General features: G+C 35.8%; 1 protein-coding gene and 1 long non-coding RNA gene across 2 annotated transcripts in view; one reads left to right on the forward strand and one right to left on the reverse strand.

Moving 5' to 3' along the window:
• LOC141423892 (uncharacterized) overlaps window positions 1-12786 on the reverse strand; it is a 41755-nt gene extending 28969 nt beyond the window's left edge. Inside the window, exon 1 of the long non-coding RNA XR_012448656.1 lies at window positions 12669-12786. This is a non-coding gene — a long non-coding RNA (uncharacterized lncRNA). The remainder of the gene's footprint in view (window positions 1-12668) is intronic.
• A 3688-nt stretch (window positions 12787-16474) lies between these two features.
• On the forward strand, window positions 16475-21597 carry C6H5orf46 (chromosome 6 C5orf46 homolog). The gene is made up of 2 exons (XM_020154823.2): window positions 16475-16621; window positions 21358-21597. Exons 1-2 carry the CDS (start codon window positions 16552-16554, stop codon window positions 21516-21518), a joined length of 231 nt encoding a protein of 76 aa, XP_020010412.1. The 5' UTR covers window positions 16475-16551; the 3' UTR covers window positions 21519-21597.
• Window positions 21598-26985: the final 5388 nt, after the last annotated feature.

Here is a 26985-nt window from a genome sequence, read left to right on the forward strand (position 1 = left end):
AACAAGGGTTTTTGCTGGTTGAGATAAGGATAGCTATACAGGGCATTGACTCACATTAATTTCCTGTGCATGTGTGTTACCTTCTAGGTTAATTCTTTTTTTTTTTTTTTGATTTTCAAAGGTTTTAAAAAATTTCTTTATTATCATATTATTGTTGTACTATACATTGTGGCATTTACAATGTTCTTACGATGTATCACACTTCAATTCACCCATCCTTCATCCTCCTTTACCCTTCCTTCTCATTCCTAGAAATGTTTTACTTTCTCAAGGACCATATTTGCATATTATACACACATGAACAAATTGGCCTCTATCCTCTCCTTCCCTCCCTCCCTCTCCCTCTTTCTATTTCTTTTCTTTCTTTTTTTTTTTTTATTTTTTTATTTTTCTTTTATTACTCATATGTGCATACAAGGCTTGGTTCATTTCTCCCCCCTGCCCCCACCCCCTCCCTTACCACCCACTCTGCCCCCTCCCTCTCCCCACCCAATACCCAGCAGAAACTATTTTGCCCTTATTTCTAATTTTGTTGTAGAGAGAGTATAAGCAATAATAGGAAGGAACAAGGGTTTTTGCTGGTTGAGATAAGGATAGCTATACAGGGCATTGACTCACATTGATTTCCTGTGCATGGGTGTTACCTTCTAGGTTAATTCTTTTTGATCTAATCTTTTCTCTAGTACCTGTTCCCCTTTTCCTATTGGCCTCAGTTGCTTTAAGGTATCTGCTTTAGTTTCTCTGCGTTAAGGGCAACAAATGCTAGCTAATTTTTTAGGTGTCTTACCTATCCTCACCCCTCCCTTGTGTGCTCTCGCTTTTATCATGTGCTCATAGTCCAATCCCCTTGTTGTGTTTGCCCTTGATCTAATGTCCACATATGAGGGAGAACATACGATTTTTGGTCTTTTGGGCCAGGCTAACCTCACTCAGAATGATGTTCTCCAATTCCATCCATTTACCAGCAAATGATAACATTTCGTTCTTCTTCATGGTACCAGCCCTTTTTTGTGATTGTTTTTTCAAGATAGGGTCTCACAAACTATTTGTCTGAACTGGCTTCAGATCACAATCCTCCCGATCTCTTCCTCTTGAGTAGCTAGGATTACAGGCATGAGCAACTGGCATCTGGCTTAGCCTTCCTGTAAGTTAAGTCGAAAATGTATATAGTATTAGGAAGTTTTTTTTTAATCACACTATCCAGAAATGTGAACTTCCTCAGTACTTACTTCTATTTTTTATTCCCTGTCATTAATAATAACGTGTTATAAATATTTGCAAGTATTTAGTTCTTTAAGTAACATGAACATACTCAATATTCTCAGAAATAGAGAAAGTTGCAATCATTTCTAACTTAGACCTCATATCTGTACATTTCTTGAAAATCACACTACTAGTAGGACTGGTCTTCATTTTATGCACATAGATTATTAACTTTTCATCATAATCAGTCTCACATTAAATTCTTTGCATTCTGTACACTTCAGAAGTAGAAAGAGGCCATCAGCACCTTTCTCAGACATAGGGACCTATCCTCAGAGAAATGCTTATCTTGATGAAATCTATTTCCTTGCCTTCCACTAACTCCTCACACTGTGATTATGAAACGAAACTCATTCCATCACCATATGACACTCGTGAAGGTGACCTCCCATTGTTAGGTCAGTGAAACATCCTGGTCTTCATCTTCCTCTGTCTTTCAGGAGTATCTAACACAGTGGAACAGTTCCCCCTGCCATAAACATTTTCTTCGCTTGATTTCTATGACATCTAAATATCCTCTTTTTCATTTTCTCCTTTGGAGAGACTTTTCTAAACTTCCCATACAGACATACTTCTTTGGGTGGTCCTCAGCACCATCTAAGTGCTGTTTTCTTCTAGCCTGACCCACTCTCCTTGTATGGTCTCCTCTGTCTCATAGCTTTGTTTTCCATCTTTACAGTGATAACTCCAAACCCATATCTCGAGTAAAGGCCTCTCTTCAGAGCTTCAGGTTTATATTCAGTCATATGAAATAGCTAATTAATAGCTAATTATTACTTATCTCCAATGCCTCAGGAGCATTTTAAATTCAACACGTCCAGTACTGAACATGTTGAGAGATTACGGAATCTTTCCCCAATCCCAAACTCTTTTTCTCTTGTATTTGCCCTGTTGGACAATGTACCACAACCACTCTGCCACCCTCAAAGGAAAGAGAGAAAACATATTTGGCTTCTCCTTGTGCCCTCATACAACAAGCCCAACCATAACTGAGCCTTGCCAATGTGACTGCCTTAATGTCATTTTGATCAGATGTCATAATGTCATTTTGAGAAGATGGCCATGCTTCAGAGGGTGCAGGTTAAAATTTTAGGGAGGATTTCTTTCTTTCCTCATGTTGTTAACTCACATTAAAATACATACAACATCATTTATCTTAAATCTTACCTATATAACAGCTATGCAATTGAAAAGATTTTTAAAATTATATGTGATAGTAAGATATATAATCTACCAATTTAGCAAGCTGAAAGGAAAATCACAAAATATGTCAAAAATGCTGCATTTAGTATGAATTTTTTTAAAAAGTACTGCTCTAGTTCATCCACTCATCTGCATTCCCTCTGGCTTTACCTTAAGTCACTATCTTCTTGGGCATTATTACAATAGTATCATTACTATGATAATAATAATCTCTAAAATGGGTCCTTTGCCTTTAGTCTTGATTTACTATTATTTTCTTATCTTTCTTTTGTAGAGTGTATTAATTGTACAAAGGGGTTGTACTGTGATATTTTCATATATGCATATAATGTACTTGGATAAAATTCATCCCTTTGTTACTCTTTCTTGCCCCCTCCTCCCTTCTTAAACAATTTCAATGGGTTCAATTATTCTATTTTCATACATGCATATGAAATACTTTGATCATATTCATCCCTCCCCACCTTCATACTCTCCTTTACCTTCCACCCTCCTTCTGGTTCCCAGCCCCAACCACTTTCCCTCATTTTTCACTTATGTCATTCATTTTGTTCTTTAGATCTAGATCCTCCATATGAGAGAGAAAAGGCAATGTTTGTCTTTCTGAGTCTGGTATATTTAATTTAACATAATGATTTCCAGTTCCACCCATTTTCCTGTAAATTACATAATTTCATTCTTCTTTATGGCTGATTAGTTCTCTATTGTGTATATATACACCACATTTTCTTTTATCCATTCATCAGTTGATGGACACCTAAGATGATTCCATAGTTTGGCTATTATGAATGGTGCTGTAATAAACACGGATGTGCAAGCGTCTCCATTGAATGTAGGTTTATTCAGATTGAAGAATCTGAAAAACAAAATCTGCTCATGTCACCTACTTAAAACCTTTGCACATTGTTCTTAGAAAAAAATCTCATCTATAAAAAACAGCTTACAAAATTTTAGATAAGTCAACCCTTAGATATTTTCAGTCTCGCTTAACACCAGTTAGAGACACTTTGCATCAAAGTCCTAAGCTACTTATGCTTCTATCTGTTGTCTACTTGCTTTTGTCTACCTGTAAATCTTTGTGTAACTCCCACTTATCTTTCACATTTCCTCCCCTGGGAAGATTTCCCCAGTCTTCTTTTATGTGCTTTTATATCACTGTGACAATAATGCAGCTGAAATGCATTTCCCTATAAGTTTGTTCACATTCCCCAGGAGACTGCAGACTCCATGTGGCATGGATCAGGTTCATCCCATGTGTTGTTGTATCTCGAGCACAGTGTGGCTTCTGGTGTTTTGTTGGTTAGTATTTGAGAATAAGTAAATGAAGGAATGAATTAATAAACACATGAATGGTGACCAGGTTCCTGCATTTCAGATTGAAACCCAGTTAGATCCACTATTGGTTATAGCATCAGATAGAAATGTAAGTCCTAGTTCTGCCCTTTAACAGAAGATTGACACTAGATTCATGAATTAAAATGTGCACACCTCAGTTTATTTTGTCATTGTGGCTGTCAATTTTTTTCTTTTCAATAATTTACAAAATTAGTGTAATTATACACATCCTGAGCTACCTTTCAGGGTAGGGTAATTGTGAGGAATGTGTGAGTTCCCATATGGGAGTGGGCCTTAAGAATGGAAATTATTCTTAACTAATCCTATTGAGCTGAGCTGTTCAGTCAAGAAACAACACAGAATGCCTGGTGTACTTGATAAATGTTTAGGGTTTGTTCTGTGCTGTTTGTTTTAAATTTATTCCCAGACTAGGTTGCTGTTGATGGCTGCTGTTCACAGCTCAGTCATAGACAGCTTGATAAAAGATGCCTATGAAGAATAAAGGGTGATGAGCGTGTTAATTCTAGTCCTAGTCATCCACAACTCACACCTTCTTGTTACGCATGGTAACATGTCAGAGCATGAGCCCAGCCCAGACCTCAGCAAAAGCATCAGTTCTCACAGATCAAGGGAACATAAATGCAACCTGAGAAATCAATCCTTTAGCCATGAGAGAAGGCCACGGTGGGAAGGAAAGCCATCCGTCATGATATCTAGCCTTCCCATTGGAAAAATGTAGAGACTTAATCACAGAACGGGAAAAGAAAAGAAGTCCTTAAGATCACCCAGCAAGTTGGTTGCATGACTGGCATGCAAACATAACCACAAGTCCACTGTTATCCTAACCCCTCCTACCACCACCACCATCCAGAAGGCTACTGTAAATATTTTTTTCTTTTGTGTATAATTCAGAAATAGTAAAATATTAAAGTATGTTTTATACACAGATTGATGTTGCTATTTAGATATGAAGTTCTGTGAGTTTTGCCACACAGGAAATTCTGTAACCTTGACCTTACTTGTAATATAAAATATAAAATCCCTCCAAAATTTTCTCATGTTCATTTATAATAAGCTCCCTCCCAGCATACTCCCTAGCAAACACTAGCTTGTTTTCTGTCTCTACAGATTTATACTTTTCAGAACATCCTATAAACAAAATTAGAACTATACCATACACAGCATTGGGGTCTGGTTTCCACTATTTGGAACAATGCTTTGAAGTCCATCCATGGCATTGCCCTTATCAGTAGTTCTTTATTCACTGTGTTGAGCGATATTCTACTATGTGGCTGTACCTTAGTTTGTTTATTCACTCACTAGCTAAGAGTCAGTTGGATTAATTTCAGTTTGGGGCTATGATCATAAAAACACTATAAATATTCACATACAGTTTTCATGTGAACATAAGGATTTCACTCAAGGATATCCAGGAGGGGAGTTACTGGGTCATATGGGTAAGCATATATTTAATTTTGTAAGAAACTAACAGACTCTTTTCCTACCTTACTTTCCCACCAAAATTTTTTAAGTTTCCATTTCTCTATTTGCTAACCCTTTTTTTTGTATTTGTTGTATTTTAATGTTAGCCATTCTGATAGGTGAGTAGAGATGTATCATTATGGTTTTAATTTTCCTTCCACTGAGGACAAAGGATGCAGGGTGTCTTTTCATGTACTAACTAAGTAAGAAATAGTTATCCACATATTTACTTTGTTGGAATTTGCTCAGACCTTTTGTACCCCTTTAAAAAATTGGGTTGTTTCCCTATTACTTAGTTTTGAAAATAATTTATATATTCTGGTTATAAATTCTTCAACATAGTCTGTGACTTGTTTTTTAATGGTAGTTTTGTGTGGAGATATCATACTTTTGCTATATCTAAGGAATCTTTGTCCAACCAACAGTACAAATATATTCCTGAAAATTCCATAAATTTTAGAGTTAAAAGTTTGTTCTTCTTTTTTTTTTTGGCTGTCCTGGGGCTTGAACTCAGGGCCTACAACTTGAGCCACTCCACAAGCCCTTTATTGTGAAGGGATTTTTCGAGATAAAGTCTCGCAAACTATTTGCCCAGACTGGCTTCAAACTGTGATCATTCTGATCTCTACTTCTTGAGTAGCTAGAATACAAGTGTGAGCCACCAGCACCTGGTCTGAGTTCAAGGTTTATATTTAGATATGTGTGACCTATTTTGAATGAATTTTTCATATAGTACAAGGTATAGCTCCTTTTTCATTTAGCATATGAGTATCCAAATATTTCTCACATTATGTCAAAAACAACATCTTTTCTCCACTGGATTACATGTGTACCTTCATTGAAAAACAATTGGCCTTCGAAGTAACAGTACATTTCTGGACTTTATTCCATGAATCTGCCTAACTTTTCTCCAATATAAAACTGTCTTTATTTCTGAGCATTATGGAAGTCTAGAAATCAGCTAGAGTGATTCCTCAAACATGATTAAATTTTAAAAATTTGTTATACTAGTTCTTTCCCTTATCTGTTAAAATAGAAAATAAGATGAGTTGAGCTGCTGTATGACCCAGCAATTCCAGGCCTGAGATCACTTTGTTTTGTTTTGCAGTAGCAGTGATTGAACCAGGGTCTCCCTCATGTTAGGCAGGTACTCTACCACTTGAGCCATGCTCCCATGCCTTTTGGTTTTGTATTTTGTTTCCGAGGTAGGGTCTTGCAAACTTTGCCCTGGCAGGTCTCAAACTTGAGATATTTCTGCCTCTGCCTGCAGAGTAGCTGGAACTACAGGCATGTCCAGCATGCGCAGCAATATTTTGCCAGTTTCCATACAAGATCCTATTAGAATTATTATGAGAATAATGTTGAATCTGTAGATCACTTTAGGAAGAATGAGCATCTTCTTATAAATGAACACTTAAATTACTTCATTTATTTAAGTAATTTTTAATTTATTTTAGCAAAATAGTTTAGTTTTAAAGCACATAAAATTTGTTCATGTTTTGTTAAATATATACATAATTACTTTATGTTTTGATGCTATTGGAAATGGTGCAATTAAGTTTCTACTCCCAATTATTCTATCCCAGTATATACATAGAAATGCAATTGGTTTTCTTATGTTGACTTTTCATCTTGCAACTTTGCTGAGTACACTTGTTAGTTATAGTACATTTTTGTTGATTCTTTGAGGTTTTCTATGCAGCCAATCATGTCTTCTGTGAATAGAGACAGTTTTATTTCTTTGTCTCCAATTCTTTTACTTCTCTTTCTTGCTTTACTGTACTGGTAAGAGCCTTTGGCACAGTATCATATCTGTGTCTTATTTCTTGAGGAAAAGCTGTCATCTTTCAACACTAAATGTAATGTTAGCGGTGGTTGTTTTACAGGTATTCCTTTTCAAGTCCAGACATTTTGTTTCTATTCCTAGTTTACTGAGCAGTATACACATGCATACATAATAGTATATATTTTATATAAAGTATATTATATATAATTTATATTAAATTTTGTTAAATGATTTATAGCTATTAAGATAACTATGTTTCTTTTTTAATATGGTCTTATGGTAGCTTGCATTTACTGATTTTCAAATGTTGAATGACCCTTGAATTTCATTTATAAAGCCTAGTTGGTTGACTTGTTCTTACTTTCGTTGAGATCTTTATTTTTATGTTTATGAGAGATACTAACCTGTGATTTTATTGTTTTGTCATTTATTTTTCTGATTTGGAGTCCACATAATTTTGGCCTCAAAAATAATTTGGCCAATCAGCACAATGAAATAAGCTTAATATTAGCAATCAATGGGATGCTACCTGAAGTCAAAATTACGTATCACTTCACATCTGTTAGGATGGATAGAATTAAAAAAAAAAACACAATAACAAGAGTAGTAAATAGGTCTGGAAGAGATGAAACAATATGGGTTGTAATACACATACGCATGTTAACAACACTAGGAATCTCTTTATATAGCTATCTTTATTTCAAACCAGCAAAAATGGTGTTTTTCTTAATATTGCTTATGATTTTTCCTCAACGAAATTGGAAAACAACTGGGTAGAACAGGTTCTTCCCAGAAGCTGGGAGTGGGGGGTGAGGGGCAGTGGGAGATGGTTCAAATAATGTATACACAAAGAAGTAAATGTAAAAATGATAAAACAAAATTGAAACAGAAAAGGACTAAGTGATAATGGGGAGAAATTGGAACACGTGTATATTGGTAGTGGAAATACAAAATGGTACAGCTGTTTTGGAAGGGTTTAAGGCCTCATAAGATCAGAATGTTACTATATGACCCAGAAATTCCACTCTTATGTGTTATACACATGACAAATGAAAATATATGCCCATTAAAACACTCATACAGGAATGTTCAAATTAGCACTATCCATAGTAGCCAAATAATAGAAATAACCCAAATGTCCATCAATTGGTGAATGGATGAGTAAAATGTGGTGGGTCCAAACATTATAATATTATTCAGCAATAAAATGTAATGGAGTGCTGATATATATATAATATATATTATATATATCATAATAACATAATAAGTTATGATTGTTTGAAAATGAAATGTCCTTAACAGGCAAATCCATACAGATGGAAAGTAGAAGAGCAATTGCTAGGACTAGGGAATAAATGATATGAGGGAGATGAATTGTGATGGCTAATGGATATGAATTTTTAGGGTCACTGATAAAGTTTCTAAAATTCAAATTCACTGTAACAATTTTGTCAATATATTAAAAATTGAACTATACATTTTCAATGGTTAAATTTTTTATTGTCACATTACTGTTGTACTAAGGATATAGTGTGACATTTGTAAAAGTACTTACATTATATCTTAGTTAAATTCACCCCCTCTGCGTATGGATTATAGTTCACTTTTTAAATAATTGGTTGGAAACTATTCCCTCTTCTTCTATATTCTGGATGAGTTTTCCATACCTCTGTAATTATTTGTTCCATACATGCTTAATATAATTTATTTTCTAAACTATCTTATCCAAGAATTTCTTTGTTAAAATTCTGAAGTATAGATATAATTTTTAATAGATGCAGAACTAGTCAGGCAATCTGTTTCTCCTCCAATGATCTCTATCAGTTTGTGTTTCATGGGATCTGCCCACTTTATCCAAATTGTTACATCTATGGACACAGAGATGCTCATATCACTCCTTATTAGTCTTTTAATAATTAGAGGTATATAGTGATATTTCTTCTCTCTCTCTCAATCACAATCTTCTTACTTAAGCTTCCCAAATAACTAGGATCACATGCATGACCATGGCTTGCTTTGGTGTTGAGACGGAGTCTCACTAACTTTTTGCATGGACTAGCCTTGAACCATGACTTTTCTACTCTCTGCCTCCTGAATAGCTGGGATTATAGGTACCAGTCATTACATCCAACCTCATGAAATAATTTAGTACTCTAAATTTTTATCTATGCACTCCTTTAGCTGCCTCCCAAAACTTTTCAAATTCTACATTTTTATTCAATTTAAAATATATTTTGGTGTATCTTGGAATGTCTTCCTTAACCCAGTCTTATTTAAGACTTTTTAAATTTGCAAATATTGTGAGACCTTTGCCATAAATAATTTGATTTCTAGTTTGATTCCATTATTTTAAAAACATTCTTTTTAGTATTTCAATTCTGTTAAACTTATTAAGATTCTTTTTAAAAAATTATTCATTTATTTACATGTGCTTACATTGTTTGGGTCATTTCTCCCCTCTGCCCCCCTCCCCCACCCTCTCCCCACCCCCTCACTTCCAGGCAGATCCTGTTCTGCCTTTATCACTAATTTTGTTGAAGAATATACATAAGCATAATAAGGAAGACAAAGCATTTTTGTAGATTCTTTAAATGATTCAAATAAAGTCTATCTTCATTAATGGTCCATCTAGCTAATGATTTTTAAAAGTTGCATTTCATTCTGTGGGTTAGAGTATTTTGGTTTTTTGGTGGTCCTGGGGTTTGAACTCAGGGCCTCACACTTGCTAGGCAGATGCTCTACCACTTGAGCCACTCTACCATTCCCTAGAGTATTGTTTTAAATATTAATGATAATTAGCCCATAAATATAAATGTATACAGAAATGGATTATACATGTGGTGGATACTATCTGCAGTTTCAGGTATTTACTGGGGATCTTGAAACCTGTAACTCATAGACACAGGAGGACCATGTATCAGATTTTCTGCATGTATCATGATCACTTTTGTGTCTGCTTGGGTTTTTGTGATTTTAGTTGTTGTTGTTATTGTTTTTTAGGTCAAGGTTGGTTTTGAACTCAAGAATCTTCCAATCTGCACACCTGGTCTGTCTGCTTGCTTTATCAATCATGGAAAATTAGCTTTTAAGTTTACAACTATAGTCAATTTGTATGCTCTTTGGTTGTCTGTCAGTTTTTGCTTCGAAAGTTTTGAGGAACTATTGTTAATTGCATAGACATATAAGATAATGTTTCTTTAGTTAATTGGCCCCTTTCTTTTATGTAATGATGTATTTATCTCTGGTAATAATCTTTGTTCTGAATTCTATTTGTACTGATATCCTGATATTAATATAAACAATCCAGGTTTCTTTTATTATTGTTTGATGATATAGCATTTTTGTAATTATTTTCTATTATTTGTCTCTTTATATATAGAGTATTTTTATATATAGTATAATATGATGATCTTTTATAATTAATGTGTTTAGGTTTTTTATACTTAATGTTTTGAGTGCTAATATGGTTATGATAAAATCTGCAATGTTACTGGATGTTTTCTTTTATATCACAACTTTTTTACCTACTTTTGGATTGACTATTTTTAATGGATATCTTATCTCTACCTCAATAGACAAACCTCCCTTTAATTAATATCAATTGACATTTTATGATTTTTAAATCAATTCTGTATCCATCACTTCACTTGGCAAAATCCTTGTGATTTGCATATTATTATACCCTTAGCTGACATACACAAATTATACATAACTGGCATAGAAATATTTACACTATTAATTTAGTACTGTGAATTTCATAATTTAGGAGAAAACCACAACTTCCATTGATTAATGTATGCCATTTTCAGGACAGAGAGAGAGAGAGAAAGGGAGAGAGAGAGAGAGAAAGGAAGATGGAGAGAGAGGGATGGGGAGAGGGAGAGAGAGGGGAGAATACATTAGGGAAGGGATTGAGAGTGGAGTTCAGGGGTAAAATGTGTGCTTAGTATGGGCGAGGTGCTACATATAATCCCTACCACTATCTCCAGATGGATAGATAGATGGTGGATAGATAGATACAGTGCTGATGTATATACATATATTCATCTGTATCTATGTATCCCTTCCCCCACTCCATTCCGTATGTTAACGTGAGACGTGACAAAGCCCTTCTTTAGCAATGTTGCCTCCACCCTCAGCCATACTTCTAGCTGCTGGAAAAACAAAAGCAACTGGACTCTTAACTACCTTCCTGTTTACATACCATGTCTTGGCTTGAGCTTTGGCGTCATTCCAGTGGAGTTCTGGAGTCACCTCTGCTAGTGGCCCCAATTGTCCATTCACACATTTAATAAGCACCCTTTGAATACTCACTGCAGTTATTCAGCACTCTCTACTTGCTAGTGATGACTATAAGCAGAGTATTCAAGGATAAATGAAGCCTGGTTCATTCTTGAAGAGCCTATAGCTTAATTAAGGTAGAAGATATATGAACAATAACTTATGATTCAATATACATGCTATAATAGAGGTGTGTGCAGAGTAAGCTTATAGAAGTGATTAATTTTGTCATGAACTAGATCAGCAATGTGATCACAATGTCTTTCTGAAGGGTGTAATATTTGAACAATGAATTGATGGGATTTGAATATTCCAAGCAAAATAAAATAGAATGATAAACAAATAAAAGTACGTACTTCTGGTAAGGTACTTCTGGTAAGGTAAGAGTGGGAGTGACTTGGTTAGAGAGTGACTGGTTATGATGCAGGATCAAAATTTATTAGAAACACATAGTACCAAGCTCTTTATAGTATAATTTCATTTGTACTCATAAATTTTTATGAGACCAACTGTCTTCATATTGAAATGTAGCACTGAAGTTTAGAAAGTATAAGCAACTTGCCAAATAAGGAATGGCGTTAGAAACTGAGAGGGTAACACACTATTTTACAATTAGGGTATAGAAGCCAGCGCAGCATGGCGAAACTGCATGTTAAGAGCAAGTGTGTGCATTCTAGCACATGCCAAGCAAATAACTAGTCCTGGTGAAGTCACAAACTGAGTGAAGGCCATCTGACCTATGCTTGAAGAATGATTCTGTATTACTCCTGAGACAAACCTACAGCTGTTGACTGGAAATGGAATATAAAAGGTCTTATCTACATGCAGTAAAGAGCCATGGAAATTATTAGATAAAAGAAATGACAGAGGATAATTATGTTTTAAAAAGATTAAAATGGCAGCAATGTGGAGGAGAGCCTGTGTTATGAAGAGGTCCACATCATGAAGACCTCAGATTGTTCTTGCCATAGACCACACAAAATTTCCAACTGTGACACTTTCTGTGGAAGTGAAGAGAGGCTAACAAATTTTATGGAAATTTGAGAGGAGAATTGAGAGGACTCTGTGAGAAATTTGTTTCTCTGGTGATAAAAAGCTAAAGAAAATTTGCATTTTTATCTGGTAATCAAGTGGACAGCAATGTCCTTATCTGAAATTCTGATTAGAGAAGCAATGTAGAGGAAATACTTCCAGCTATGATTCTTAATACTTAGTGACTTTTTACTTACATAACAAAACATTCTATTTCTCTCTCTTCCATTACATATTCTTAACACATACATTTATTAAAACAAATTTTAAGATTCGGATAACTCACCTTAGTTTCCACTTGTAATATGCACAACTGGAATTGTAGGGATCATTCCTAGAAATGTGCTATGCCTCTGTGTCTTCATAGAAGTAATTCCTCCTATCTGAAGTGTCTTCTCTACATCTTGCTTGCATAGCAAACACCTACACAGTTACCTTTCAAAGTCCAAACAAATGATATGCCTGCACCCCCCTGCCCCCAGGCAATGTTAACCACTCCCCACCCATCCCCTGTATGAATCTGTTTATAAATCCATTAGCATTTCTCATATTTAAATTGTAATTACATGGTTACAAATTTGTCTCTTTAGCAACTATGAGGTCAGGGATTGGTGTTTTGTATTTTCTTTCCCTCCAGTGCCTAGAAGGGTACCTGGCAAATAGAACAATCTCCACAAATGTTCATTGACTAATAGTGAATGGATCTGTGGCATGATATTCAGTTAAGTTATAAGATACATCAGAAATGTCTCAAGGTGAGAGAGTGTTGCCACTCCTCTGCAGACGCCTGCCATGAGAGCGGGAGCCCTGCCTGCACCAGACGCATACCTTCCAGGGCTGGTTTGAAACCTCAGTTGGAATGAACCAGGAACAAGAGAGGGTCCTATAATTTCTTTATGAGGTGCACAGGAGAAAACCTATCCCAGGTGACATATTAAAGAGGAACTAGAGAGACTGAGGGCGTGGCTCAAGTGGCAGACCACCTGCCTTGCAAGCACAAGGGCCTGCATTCAACCACCAGTACTGCTGGGAGAAAAAATAAAAGAGGAATTCAAGCCCCTTACTAACTCACAGTTTCCATTTGTGATTGGAACTTCTCACATACCATTCTTTATCCGTGCATTTGACTTTATTCAGTCCTCTACCTCACTCCATGATATGAGGCTTTATGTAAGAAAAGTTATGAGGCTTCTCCAGCTAGTGTTGCTAGATCAGCAATTAAAGTAAATAAAATAGTATACAGGATACACAGTTGAAATTAAATGTCAGCTACAATAGAATAAACAAATTCAGCTCAACAAATTATTTTTAGTATAACTATGTTCTATGAAATATTTGTGATATACTAAATGAATTATTCATTGTTTACATGAAATTCAAAACTTAATTGGGAATGAAGTGTTTTATCCTATAATCCTATCTTCAGTTCACTTTCTAACATGGAGTAAGAAGGCACTGTAACCCTGCATGTTTGATATATTAAACTGAGCTAAAGCCTAGGTGGGTGAAGTGGACCAGAACTTCATTCACATGCCAGTGGGAAATGAAGTGGTTAATGAGGAAAACTGAGTGCAGAGAGATAAATCTGTGGATAGAAAGGCTAGTGACTGCAGTGTTCCTTGCTTAGCCCAAGCTTTTTGCAAGTAGCAACTGCTTAGCATGTGCCAGTGCAATGGAATGCACCAGTTAAGAGCAGATACTTTGGAGTCACATGTCCTTGGGTCTAATTCCCTACCCTGGCTCATATATGATTTGTAACCCTGGACAAATTACTTAATCTTTCCAAGCTTGAATTTCATGATATAAAATGAGGATAATAATGGTAGCCTCCCAGTAGCTTTGTTCATATGTTGTATCTAGTTTGGCACCTGACCAGAGTATTCATCTTATTATAATTATTATTAGTGCTTCTTGCATGGTTAAGAGTCATTCCTGGACAATCCAAGGTGATAGGATAAGATAGGATAGGATAGGATAGGATAGGATAGGATAGGATAGAATAGAATAGAATAGAATAGAACAGAATAGGTGTATCATTTATTTTACCCTTAGTATATGCAAGGCACTGTGCTAATTACTTGCATATATTTTCTCATCCATTCCACAAAAACAATCCCTAGAGGTATCATTATTTCTATCTTAAAGATATTGGATCAAAGGCACAGAGAAATTAGGTAATAGTTTAGTGTCACATTGTCATCACAGCTTATAAGTAGCAAATCTAAAATTCAAACTCAGTTCTGGCTGAACCTAAAGTTCATGCTTTTAATCACTAATTCTTACTTTGAAATCTCTCTATGAGATTGGCAACCCAAATTAGGTAAGGCTCTTTTTCATATCTAGACTTGAGCCAAGTTTAATCCTCTTTTTAGAAAAAGAATGACCTTTTCCACTTATGATACAGAGCAGCAGCTCAAATCCAACATTCTGTTTTACCAAATGCAATTAAGTTAAATGCACTCAACTGTTGTTTTTTTTCTTAACTTTTCTTTTGAAAGATATAAGGCAGATTTTATTTTAAAATTGGGCCATGGTGACAGGTATAGAGACCGTAATGATGAGGTTTTGTAGAGGAGGAGAGAGCCTGAACTCAACTTCCAAGCTATTTTTTTCTTTCTCTTTCTTTTTAAAATGTTTGTTATATGCCTTGGTTAATACTTATTTAAGTCTAAAAAAAGACAGTCTTTCCCTCAAGAAGCCTATTGGTAGAGATGCTTAAATGTGTACCTACCAGGCACTTCAAAAGACCATTTATCTCTCTGCTTAGAAGAATCAGATAAGTCTTTAGAGGATATGAAGTCAAAGCTGAGACTGATGCCAATCTTTTTGAGGTTGCAAGGCTCCCCAAGGATTCCAAAGTAATAAAAGCTTTTGTCCTTAAGAGATTCATAGGCTAGGAATCGACCTAAGTGTTCATCAACAAATGAACAGATAATGGAAGTGTTGTCTGTACAGAGTGGAATACTATTCAGCATTTAAAAAGAAAACAAACCATCATTTGCAGCAACATGGATGAAACTTGATGCCATTATGGTAAATGACATAAGCCAGGCCCAGAAAGAGAAATAGCATCTGATCTTCCTTATATGTGAAATCTAAAAAAGTAAACTTATAGAAGCAGAATGATAATTGCCAGAGGCTTAGAGGAAGGACTGGAGAGATGTTGATCAAAGCATATAAAATCTCAGTTAGATGAGAGGAATAAATTCAAGATACCTATCATATAACATGGTGACTGTAATTATAAACAACATATTATATACCTGAAAATTGCTGGGAAAGTAGATTTTAGGTGTTTTCACCACAAATAAATGGTAAGTATGCAAGGTACTGCATATATTAATGGACTTGATTTATATATTAACCATGTATACCTATTTTAAAACACTATGTTATATACCACATACATGTATTTATGGATTTATCATTATTGGTTTTAGATAGATAGATAGATAGATAGATAAACAGATCCACCCATGGGCTGAATGAGAAGAGACATATGAGATGTATAAAATACTTAGTTTACAGATAATGTGCCAAAGGTCCTATAGAAAATGAAGAAAGAACAAGCTCTATTGGGAAGAAGGTAGGATGGCTATCATGAAGGTTTCATAGAAAAGGGAGCATTTGAACCTGAGCCTAAGGAATAAGTAGGAATGCTCCAAGGGGAGATTATGGGAAAGGTTTAGGAAGAAGAAAGAGCACCATGAGCCAAGGCACCATGTGTGAAACGGCTTGCTTGTGTGTGGCTGGGGGATTAGCACGGGGTGTGGTACTGAGCACATAGGGAGGGGAGCAAACACACTTTGCTAGTCTGATTTATTGCCTGCTGCTTGACACTGAAGAGTAAGTCTACCTGATATGCATCTAATTATCCACAATGGCATTGAAACTTCTCCCCAAAGATGGACTCCACTGCCATTTATACATACACAGGTTAGCGAAAATCAAGTGGGCTTTTATTCCCCTATTAAAACTTTGGGTTTTGAAAGATAGGGCACTAATAGGATAGAGTCTCATTACTGGAGATCCAAAAGCAAGCTGAGCAGACATCTTGTGCAACAACCTAAATTCCATAGTGGATGATGTCATCTGTATGCCCTATAAATGAAGCAAAGCTCCAGGTGCGTTTGAGCAGTTTACTTGCATCGGTACCCAGTATTACAAGAATGGCTGTCTCAGTACGTCGGCTGACAATTGTCCTAGGACTGCTTGTCTTAATCCTGACCTGCCATGCAGGTAAGTCCTTCTCCTCACAGTCCATGGATTGTGCCATAGCTAGCAGTGACTGTAGGAAAGTTGGCACTGATCCAAAACATAAAAAGGGGGAGAGGACTGAGCGGCTCAGAAAGAGCATTGGACTGGGAAATTTAAAGATTAAAGCATTAACTTTTCTGGGCATCATCTAGACAAGGGAACATTAATAGTTAACTTTCTCATAAAGTTATCATGAAAGGTAAATAAAAGAGGCAGAACAAATTGGAATAGTAGCTAGTCAGTAATAACACTCAAAATGTTAGCAATTATTGTTATATGTAATCTTAATCTATTTTCGTAATAATCCCATTAGGTAAACATGCACAGTTTTGTCATTTTCCTCATACAGAGTAATAAACTGAGCTCTCAGAAGGAAACTTCCTTTAACATAGACTTAAGCAGAAGTGGCATCTGATAGTGAAATCTGAGTTTCTAGGTTCTTCATATTATAACTAAATATCTATTTCTTCCATATCTTATCCAAGCATATATAAGACCATAAGGCAACACACAACATTTTCATTAATTAATTATTTTGTCTGCAGAAGACTTGTGAGTTCTTATCTCTATTCTGAATAATAGATCAGAAAACAGTGCAAATATTTAGCAATGGAGTCCTTTGAATGTAAGTTGGCACAATTCACACCCCCAGGCCACAACCTAGTAGTACAACACACAGGCAGACACAGCAAAGGAGTTACCCTCAAGGAGCTCACAGGGATGTTTGTGTCCACTCTACTCCAAAACTAATCAACACAATGAAGTGAAAGTTGAGATTTTTGTCCTAGAGAACAGTCCTGTCTCTCCTAAACTCTAACTGTAGTTAAATCGGTTTACTGTTTTGAGCCTCATTTTCTTCAGCTGAAAGTGGGAGCTATCAACTTTACCAGATCAAATGAACATGTTTCATAATCACTTTGTAAACTATAAAAACTACACAAATGTCAGCATTACTTTATTTTTTCAGAACTTAATGATCATATTTGACTAAGAAATCCAGCCACAGACTAATATAAATCAAGGCTTTTTTATTATATTTGAAAAAGGAAAATACTTAACTCTGGGCTTTGATGATTTCTTTCTAGGATATGGAATTTCTTAATATTTAAATAGCAGTTTTGAAATTCATTAACCCCTGAAGTGCTAGAGGAGAAATGGAACTATAGATCATTTTTCTATTATTATTAATAACAGTTATAATAATGCAGAACATTTATTGTGAACTTATCTTGGATTTAGCACTGCACTGGTGGAATATACATTCTATAAATAAATATACATGGATATGATACATATGAAAGATAAATAAAATATCTTTCACAATATACAATGTGACACACAATGAGGAAACTGAAAGATGGTGATAAGCATTGTGTGCTAAGTTACATGGCTAATGCCTTATTGAAAACAGGAAATAAACTCAGGTTGTAGGAATTCTAACTTTGATTTACTACTGTACTACCTCTCACTTTATGCGTGTTCCACAGATTGAGGCCAAGATTCTGGTCTTCTCACTCTAATCTCAGAGTCGTCGGATATTAAAAAACTAATATTATTGTAATATTGAAATAAAACATCAATAAAACTAAGTTATTATTCAAGTAGGTAGATAGAAACATAGAAAAATGAAAGAACTCACCTTTCACAAGGGAATTACTGCTTTGCACTTAGCAGATACCTTCAGGGAACATGCTTTGTGTAGTCTAAAAACTTCAGGTTCAAACCTTAGCTCAGTCACTGTTCAGCTGAGTGATATTTAGATGAGTCATTTACTTCCCTGAGTGTCTCTGTTCTCTTTGGTAAAAATTTCACACTATCACTGAGCTGAGTGTGGATAAAAGGGTGTGATGAAGCACCAGCCTGGGACTTGCACAAAAGTTGCGCCACAAGAGGAGTCTATTTACTCCTCCTTCTCATGATGAAAATGAACCAGTCCTGGGCACAGTGGTCACCCTGTACTAATGTGAAAGTCATGTCTTTATCTATCCTTGTTTACCTTAACTCTTAGGTAGAAAAGCAATCCATATAATGAATGCTAAGTTTAGAAAATGAAAAGTACTTTCTGAATGAAGGAATCAATAGCTGGATGAATGAATGCTTAATGATTAGTGTATCAATATTGTTTATAGGTCCAGACTGGTATTCCAATAAAATCTTTGTTTGTCACATAATAAACAATAATGTTTGCAAAACTGAAAGCTAATTCTTTACTAATAGTTTCCATTTTATTATATAACATGGATGCAAAGCTTTTGAGATCATTTGACAGCCTCTACAAAAAGCTAGCTACATGTCTTTCATCTCAAGTCATAGGATTTATGGTGCAGAAGTTGGGACTTCACCAGTCAAAATTTGCAGTGGGGATGCCAGATAAAATATTACACACATTCTTAAATTTGAATTTCAGAGAACCAGTGACTGACTTTTCACTATGTATCCTAAAAATATTTGTTATTTATCTGAAATTTAAATTTAGCTGGACACCCTGTATTTTTTTTGTACCAAGTCTAGTCACACTACTTCTAAGGCCATAATAACATTAAAAGACAGAGTTCCTACATAATTCTGTCACAAGGGCCCAAAGGGAAGGAAGTACATGGTAGCTGCCATCACTCTTCATTCCTTTTCACCTCATGAAAATAAAGAGCATTAATCAAATCCAAAATGCCTCAAGAGTCTGCGGGAAACCAGCCTGGATCTTTGGCCTCCGATCCACAGGGAACATGATTAAAGACAAAGTATAAGACACCTGAATTTATAAGGTCCCATCTTTTCTTGATTTTTTATAGCAACTCTCTTTATAAAAATTTACTTATGATTTTATTGGCACATAATTGTTGTACTGGGGATACATTGTGGTATTTACATATGTGCTTAAAATATATCTTAGTTGGATTTTCCCCTCCATCTTTCTTCCTCTTGCCTTTCCCCTCCTCCCTTCTTAGAACAATTTCAACAGGTTTCATTCTTCTGTGTTCATATATGGATACAAAATACATCCACCATGTTTACCCTCATGCCCCCTTTCCTTGTGTCTACCCCCCTCGCACTGATACTCACCCCTGAAAAAGATTTATTTTTCCCTCCTGCCCTTCATATTTTAAAATTAAGTATATATTGATAGTCCAAGGGGGTTTTGCCTTGGTACTTCTGGTTTGTATGTATTGTACTTTTACCAAATTAACTCCCTCCCTTCTGTTTTTGACTTATTCTTTATCACCATACTCCCTTAATATTCAACAGCTTACTGTATAGTGCATTATATTATATTATTATATTATATGGATGGGTTGTTTCAATATTTCTCATTCTCTAACATTTTTTTTCTCTCTCCCAACCCCGTAGCCCCCTCAGAGGGACTCACTAATGAACTTTGTTCTCTCTGTCATATATATATATATTTATATAAATATATATAAACATATATAGATAGATATAATCTCTCTCTCTCTATATATATATATATACATTTAACTTATAGGTCTTGCTTCCACACACGTTCTTCTCTTGATTTTTGAGAGGTCTTCTGCAAGTCCCTAATCTTTGCAGTTTGGCAGTACAGTAAGCTACAAAACTTATAGCATAGGATTTCCTGGAGGGTAAAATTATACAGCATAAAAATCATTATTTATAAAACTAATAGTGGTATACAAGTGGCAGACTTTTTGTTATCATTATTAATATGTTATTTTCAGTCTCTGACTGGGGGGTTTCTGCCACTGGGAGGGGGTAGGATGTGGGGAAGGGTGCAGGAGGGTGAATATGGTGCAAGTACTGTCTACACATGTATGCAAATGGAAAATGAGACCTGCTGAATTGGAGGAGGAGGGGATACTAGAGAATGATGGAGGTGGTGAATTCAAGTATGATATAGCTACATATATTGTAAGAACTTTTGTAAATGCTATAATGTACCCCAGCATAATTTTTAAAAAAAGAAAAAATATCCATCAAAGAAAAGGGGAAACATAATCTGCAAGAATTTATCAGAATAAAATGGAAGTATATAAAGTCTTTAAAAAAGAAGTACAAATTGTACTGCTTTTCTGTCAAAAACTATGCAGTTTATCACAGTGCTTAAACTCAAGATTTTATTGTCAGTAATAGGGATTTAAATTATGTTTTGGACACTTATTATCTCTGTCATTTTGAATCAGCTTCTAAACCTTTCTCCAATTCCATTTCTTCATCATTAAAATTGGCATAATAATTTTCCTAACTCATAGATCTGTTGTGAGGATAAAAAGAGACAGTGCATGTGAATTGTCTATGATGGGGGTTTGCTCAAAAAATTCAATCCATTAAGAGTTCATCTTCAATTTATTATTACCATGGGCATGCAAATTGCACAGAAAAACAGATATTCTATATTACATGGAAAACTGAAGGCATTCTGTGTTTCATCCCTGGTACTGGCATTTACTTGCTGCTTCACTCTAAGAAAGGTACTTAACCTCCATGAGCTCCAGTTTTTGCATCCACAAATGGATTCAAATATCAACCTAAGTATCGGTGTTTGGTAGTCCATATCTATAAATTAGACAGCTCATATGAAGACTCAAATAAGGCAGGCATTAAGTTTTTGTCAAGTGTAACTCTTAGGCAATACAATTAGTGACCTGGGTTACACAGTGCTCTAAAGGGCTTATTACATGGAAAAGAGACTTCTCTTTCTTATTACTAAGAATCACCTCTGAGATTCTGTTGTGTTTTTTCAGATGACAAACCAAGTGACAACCCAGAAGACAAACCAGACGAGAAGCCAGATGACTCACACAAAAATCCAGATGATTTCCCGAAATTTCTCAGCCTCCTGGGCACAGAGATCATTGAGAATGCATTTGAGTTCATCTTCCGCTCGATGGCCAGGGGATCGTAAGCACTGAAATAAATTCTGCTTTTTGCCTTGTTCACTGTTGATAATGATCACGTTGCATTAAAATATTGAAAAAAAACTGTGGCAAGGGCCAATTCATTATATTTTAATTGAAAACTGTTGCTCTGCCTTAAGATATATTCTGCATCTAAATGAATTGCCCTGAACACTTTGAATACAAGCTAATTCCTATCAAATGGTTCCACAAAATATTTTTTAATCTCAGGACCAAATAAGGAGGAGGAAGGGTACTGGACCAGGGGACAGAAACCCAAGTTCTGGTGCTGACTCAGTGCTACTAGTGATGGATGTAGTGAGCTTTGGGTTCGTTTTCTAACTCCTGCAGCTCAAGTGGGTGAGCAAGGCAGTGGATAAATCTCTCCTTAGAGACACCCAGCCTTAGCGGAAGATGGTCCATTCCACAGTGCAGTGTTCTCAGCCTGCTTCCACGTGCCTGTGCCCATCTTCTAATATATCCTATTTCAGCTGCGTAGTTCTGGTTTCACACTACTACTTCAACTTTCTCTTCATTCTTCTCATGCTAATCTCACTGATTGCAGCTTTCCGAGATCACACTCGTTCTTCTGAACTTCCAGGTGGTTTCTTTCTAAGCCTCTGTTTTCTAATCCTCTCTTATGGACCCCAAAGCAGAGTTTTGCAAAATATGATCTCTTATCTGCCTGCTTCAAGATCCACTAGAGAATTCATTTCCTAAAAATTTCAGTTTTCTATATGCCATCTTGCATCTACCTGAAGGCAAGGCCAAGGACATATATTTTTACCAAACTTTCCAGTTTCATTGATATGAAAGCAATGCCTGATCAGATGATCTGGTCCTTAAAGTTTCACATAGCTTTCAATGTTTTATTCATATTTTGTGCAGATGTGAATTCACACATTTTCTGGGGACTTGGGTTTATGGCTTCTATTATATTCTCCAATATAATCAACAACAATAAAGAACCACTTCTTTACAGAAGTGATCTGAGTCTTCTTGTCAATTCTTATAAGATTAAATCAATTTATTTTGTTGGGCAGAGTTCTCCATATGAATCTTCTCCACAAAGAAGGAGAAGAAATACTCACAGGTGCTTCCTTTCTATTGTCACAATTTCTAATGTGGTTTATTTTGCAATGATACCTTCCCATGACAATTAATATCAGCAAGAAGGAAATAAATAAGAAAATAATAAGCATGACACTCATTGTATATTACAAAGTACAAATCAGACTGTATTTAATATTGTCATAACAACATAGCAAAGAAAGGAATTGGGACATTTCTCTTTATTTTTAATTTAAATTTTTTGGGGGGTGTTACTGGGGTTTGAACTCAGGGCCTCATGTTTGCTAGGTGGGCACTGTATCACTTGAGCAACTCTACCAGACCTATTTTTGTGTTGGGTATTTTTGAGATGAGGGTGTCATGAACTATTTGCCTGGGATGGCTTTGTACTGCAATCCTCCTGATTGCTAGGATTACACGTGTGAGCCACTGGCAACTTGCACTCTTTGTTCTTTCCACAAAAAATTTCCCAGATGCTAAATGGCACATTTTCCTCTATATTAACCCTAAAAAAAAAAAAAAAGGAAAGTTTACTAAGTGACCCATTAAAGAATTTCTGTGAGTTCTGAGATCAGTTGTGGTACCTCATTTTCTATCATTTACTCTTCTCCGCCTTGTATTCTAAGTAAATGGCTTTCTTTCTGTTGATGCAACTTAACAACCACATTTCACTCTCTGTCCTTTGCTCTCCCTTCTGCCTGAACTCTTTCTCTCATGGCTATGCTTGGTCCCGAAGGTGGTCTGTAAGTACCTCCTCAGAAAAGTATTCTACAACATTCTTATTAATATTCTTTCCTTTTATTCCTACCTTCTATTGTTCTTTACCACCTTGTTTTACGATATATCATTATGACACATGTTACCATCTGAAATCATTTACTTTTTTAATCATGTAACTAAATGAAAAAAGAAAATGGGTATATCTCATCTAGCTCACTGTAATAGCATAACATCTGGCCTGTGGTGTCAGGACTCATCAAATAATTTTTATTTACTTAATTCAGGAAAGAAATCTTAGAGATTATGCTAGAAACCCACTTACTCCAATCTTACTAGGGGAACCTGAAAATCTTTGCTCAAAGATACAATAGTGCTTGCTCAAGGGAACACATCTAGCTGATGGCGGAGTCAGCATCTAAGATATATCTAAGACTTTTGGTTCAAAGGAAGACCAGATATTAGGAGTGAGAGATGGTAAGAGGCCATTTCTAAGCATTAAAATATGCAAAGCAGGGATGGGAATTATGAAGCAAAAAATCTAGACTGTAAATCCTTTCTCCTTAATGAATCTTCAGTTCTTGTGGTAAAATGACATGAGCCAATGCAATGACAGCTAAAATGCCTTGGAAGGTGTCAGCTGAATATCATAAGTTATTTCCAGAACTATTGGTGGGACCAATGTGCTCAGGGAAGTTTTATAGCAAATTGAATTGGGGCCTTGAAAGACTGAATGAGATTTTATGTGGAACAAAACATTAGTGGAATGGTGGGGATTCAAAACTATGGAAATTTTGCTTTATTTACTCTGATGCCTAAGTAAGGTGTCAGGCACACAGTAAATGCAAGATCTGTCCTTTGGGACACTGAATAGATCAGATTGTTCCCTCCACTTACCTTTGGAATTACACTGGAGCCAGGGAGAGTGCATTCCACTCACCATTGTTCTCAAAAACCACAAATATTTATATTCCCCTCACCTTTTCAGAAGCCTCAAATATTTCTGAATATTTCCCCTCTGGGCTTCCATGACACATTTTCCTCCATCTCTCCCCACCTGTAGTGATTCTTTCTCATTCTTTTTTATTTTTTACATCATGTATCTGCTCCCTAAATGACATTGTCTCTCAAGGCTCCAAATGTGTGTGATTTTTTATGTTGCAGTTTGAATGCCAGGAGTCTTTCAAAAAATCTGATGAGTTTCAAATTCAGATCTCCATTTTACTCTTTCTCCTGAGCTCAAGACTGACATGATTATAAAACTCAAAAACCATGTGAACCACAAATTCAGTGTCTAAATCCAAGTCCATCATCTCCCTCAAAAACCTGCCCTATCTTGTCTGAAAAGATCGCATCCCCATTCACGCAGAATTTGAAAACCTCAGGTTTACTTGGGTCCTTCCTGCTCATCAGCATCTTCATCCAGTTTCTGAATAGTCTACCCTAAATTGTCTTCTTATACTATTCCCTTTCTTCAGCAACATTGATGAGTTGGTCTAAGTCAACCCTTCATCATCTGATTAGATTTTTAACTACTTTGCTATTTCTGTCACTCTTCACTCCAACCCATATTACCCACCTACAGTACATCTTATTAAAAAGTACACTTTTGGTCATATCACCACATGCCTGAATCCCTTTTATGAATTTGCACTACTTATCGCACAGAGGAAATACAGTAAGCTAGTGGTAAAAGTCCTTCCCTAATGTTCCTGTATTTTTTTGGTTACATTTCTCACCCCTACAACCAGAGACCCCAATTACGGATGGATTTTGTTTACAGGACAGAATATGCTTTTATACTGCACATGCATTTTTTTTCTGCCAGCAATGTCTAGCTTCAAGCCCCAGTCCTCCTACTCTATTTGTCTGTCAAGTCTCACCATTTTCTAAAGTCCAATGTAGAAACAAGCTCTGTGAAGAAGTCACAGATTCCTACAGTTGCAGAATTCAGTTTTTGTATTAGGATTACATAATTCTTAGTAGGAATGTTCATGGAAGTATTTAGCCACATTGTTTGAAATCATTTGTATCTGAATGTGTCTGCTTTCTCCGTTAGACAACAGTTTCTTCAAAAACCATATTTTTCATCTTTTATCATCTCAGAAGCTACCCTTGTTCCCAATCCTTGAGCATACTGTTTTTGGCATTTAGTCATGACTCTGGAGGTCTACGTTTTAAACTTTGTGTTGCAATCTAACAGCCATGTGATTTGGAAATGTAGTTAAAGATCAACTACATTGATCTTCAGGAATTTTTTTCACCTGTAAAAAGAGGAAATAAAAATTCATTCATCAAATATTATTAATTCATACTATATGCCAAGCACTGTTCTATGTGCCGGGAATATATCACTGAACAAAGATATCAAAACATCTGTCTTCCTAGGAGTTTATGTATGAAGAGACACCTAACATATTTGTTGACAAGTTCAAAGAGATAATTACATATATGTAGCTTGTCACTATGAATTGTTCTGGAAATCTTAGGTCTTATTTCCTTCTACATATGAAAATTTGAAGAAAATTACGGCACAATCAATATAAGACACCCTACTGTTGGGCAAAGTGGCATGTGCTTATAACCCACAAGTACTGTAGAGGTTGCGGAAGGAGTGGTGTGAGTTTGAGGTGAGCCTGGATAACATAGTGAGACCTTACTTCAAGAAAACAAAACAAAACAACAGAAAAACACCTTAATGATCATTCTTACACTCCCATCCAGCCTAAATTCTTTTCAAGAAGATTTATAGAATTTGGTGAAAAACCAGGAGAGGAGTCCTTGAAGTGAAGTCCTCTAGTGATTTTAATTTATAATTAAAATAATTTATTAGAGATGGAAAGGAACTTTTATTTAATGATTTGGGGCACCCATGTGTGGCTGTAAGTAGAAAGGTATTTTTTATTCTTGCTTTATTCTTATTGTAGTTTTTATATTAATTTTAATTGGATATATTTTTATCATCTTATTTGCTAACTTAAGATTCTCTTAAGGGAGGAGGCAAATTATGGAATGAAACAACTAAGCACTGGGGGTTAAGAGATTGGATTCCCGTCACAATTCTCCTAAGCACCTGCTGTGTTAGCTTACTGCCACTTTATCAAATACCTGTGATAATCAACTTATAAAGAAAAATTGGAGGCATCAGTCCCTGATCAGTTGGTTTGGTTGCTTTGAGCCTGAAGCAAGGCAGCACATCATGGTAAAAGCATTGGTAGAGCAGCACCGCTCAGCTCATGGCCAGAAAAAGAAAGACAAAGAAGAATGCACTGGGCTCCCACAATTTCCTTTAAGGCGTGTCTCTAAAGACCTGAAAACCTCCCACTAGACCCTATCTCTGAAAGGTTCCACTATGTCCAAAAAGCCCCAAGGTGGGGACTAAGTTTTTAACACTTGGGCCTTTGGAAGACATTCCAGATCCAAATTATAGCTTGCTTTGTACAAGTTTATCTATGAAATGAAGGAGTCTACAACTAAAAATCTAAGGGCCCACATAATCATGCGGTAAGTTAGATAGGAGAGTGAAATTTGCTCGGCTTGACTCAAGGAAACAAGACTAAATCTCTGCATCTCACATTATATGCAAACAATATTGTTTGAGTGCCCAGAAAAAGTGATTTTTCCTTACTCAGTTCTGTCCTGAGAATGGATAGTGAAATATAGAAACAGAAGTTTTAGAGTTAGAAA

The sequence above is a fragment of the Castor canadensis genome, chromosome 6, assembly GCF_047511655.1.
Source record: "Castor canadensis chromosome 6, mCasCan1.hap1v2, whole genome shotgun sequence".
NCBI classification, from domain to species: domain Eukaryota; kingdom Metazoa; phylum Chordata; class Mammalia; order Rodentia; family Castoridae; genus Castor; species Castor canadensis.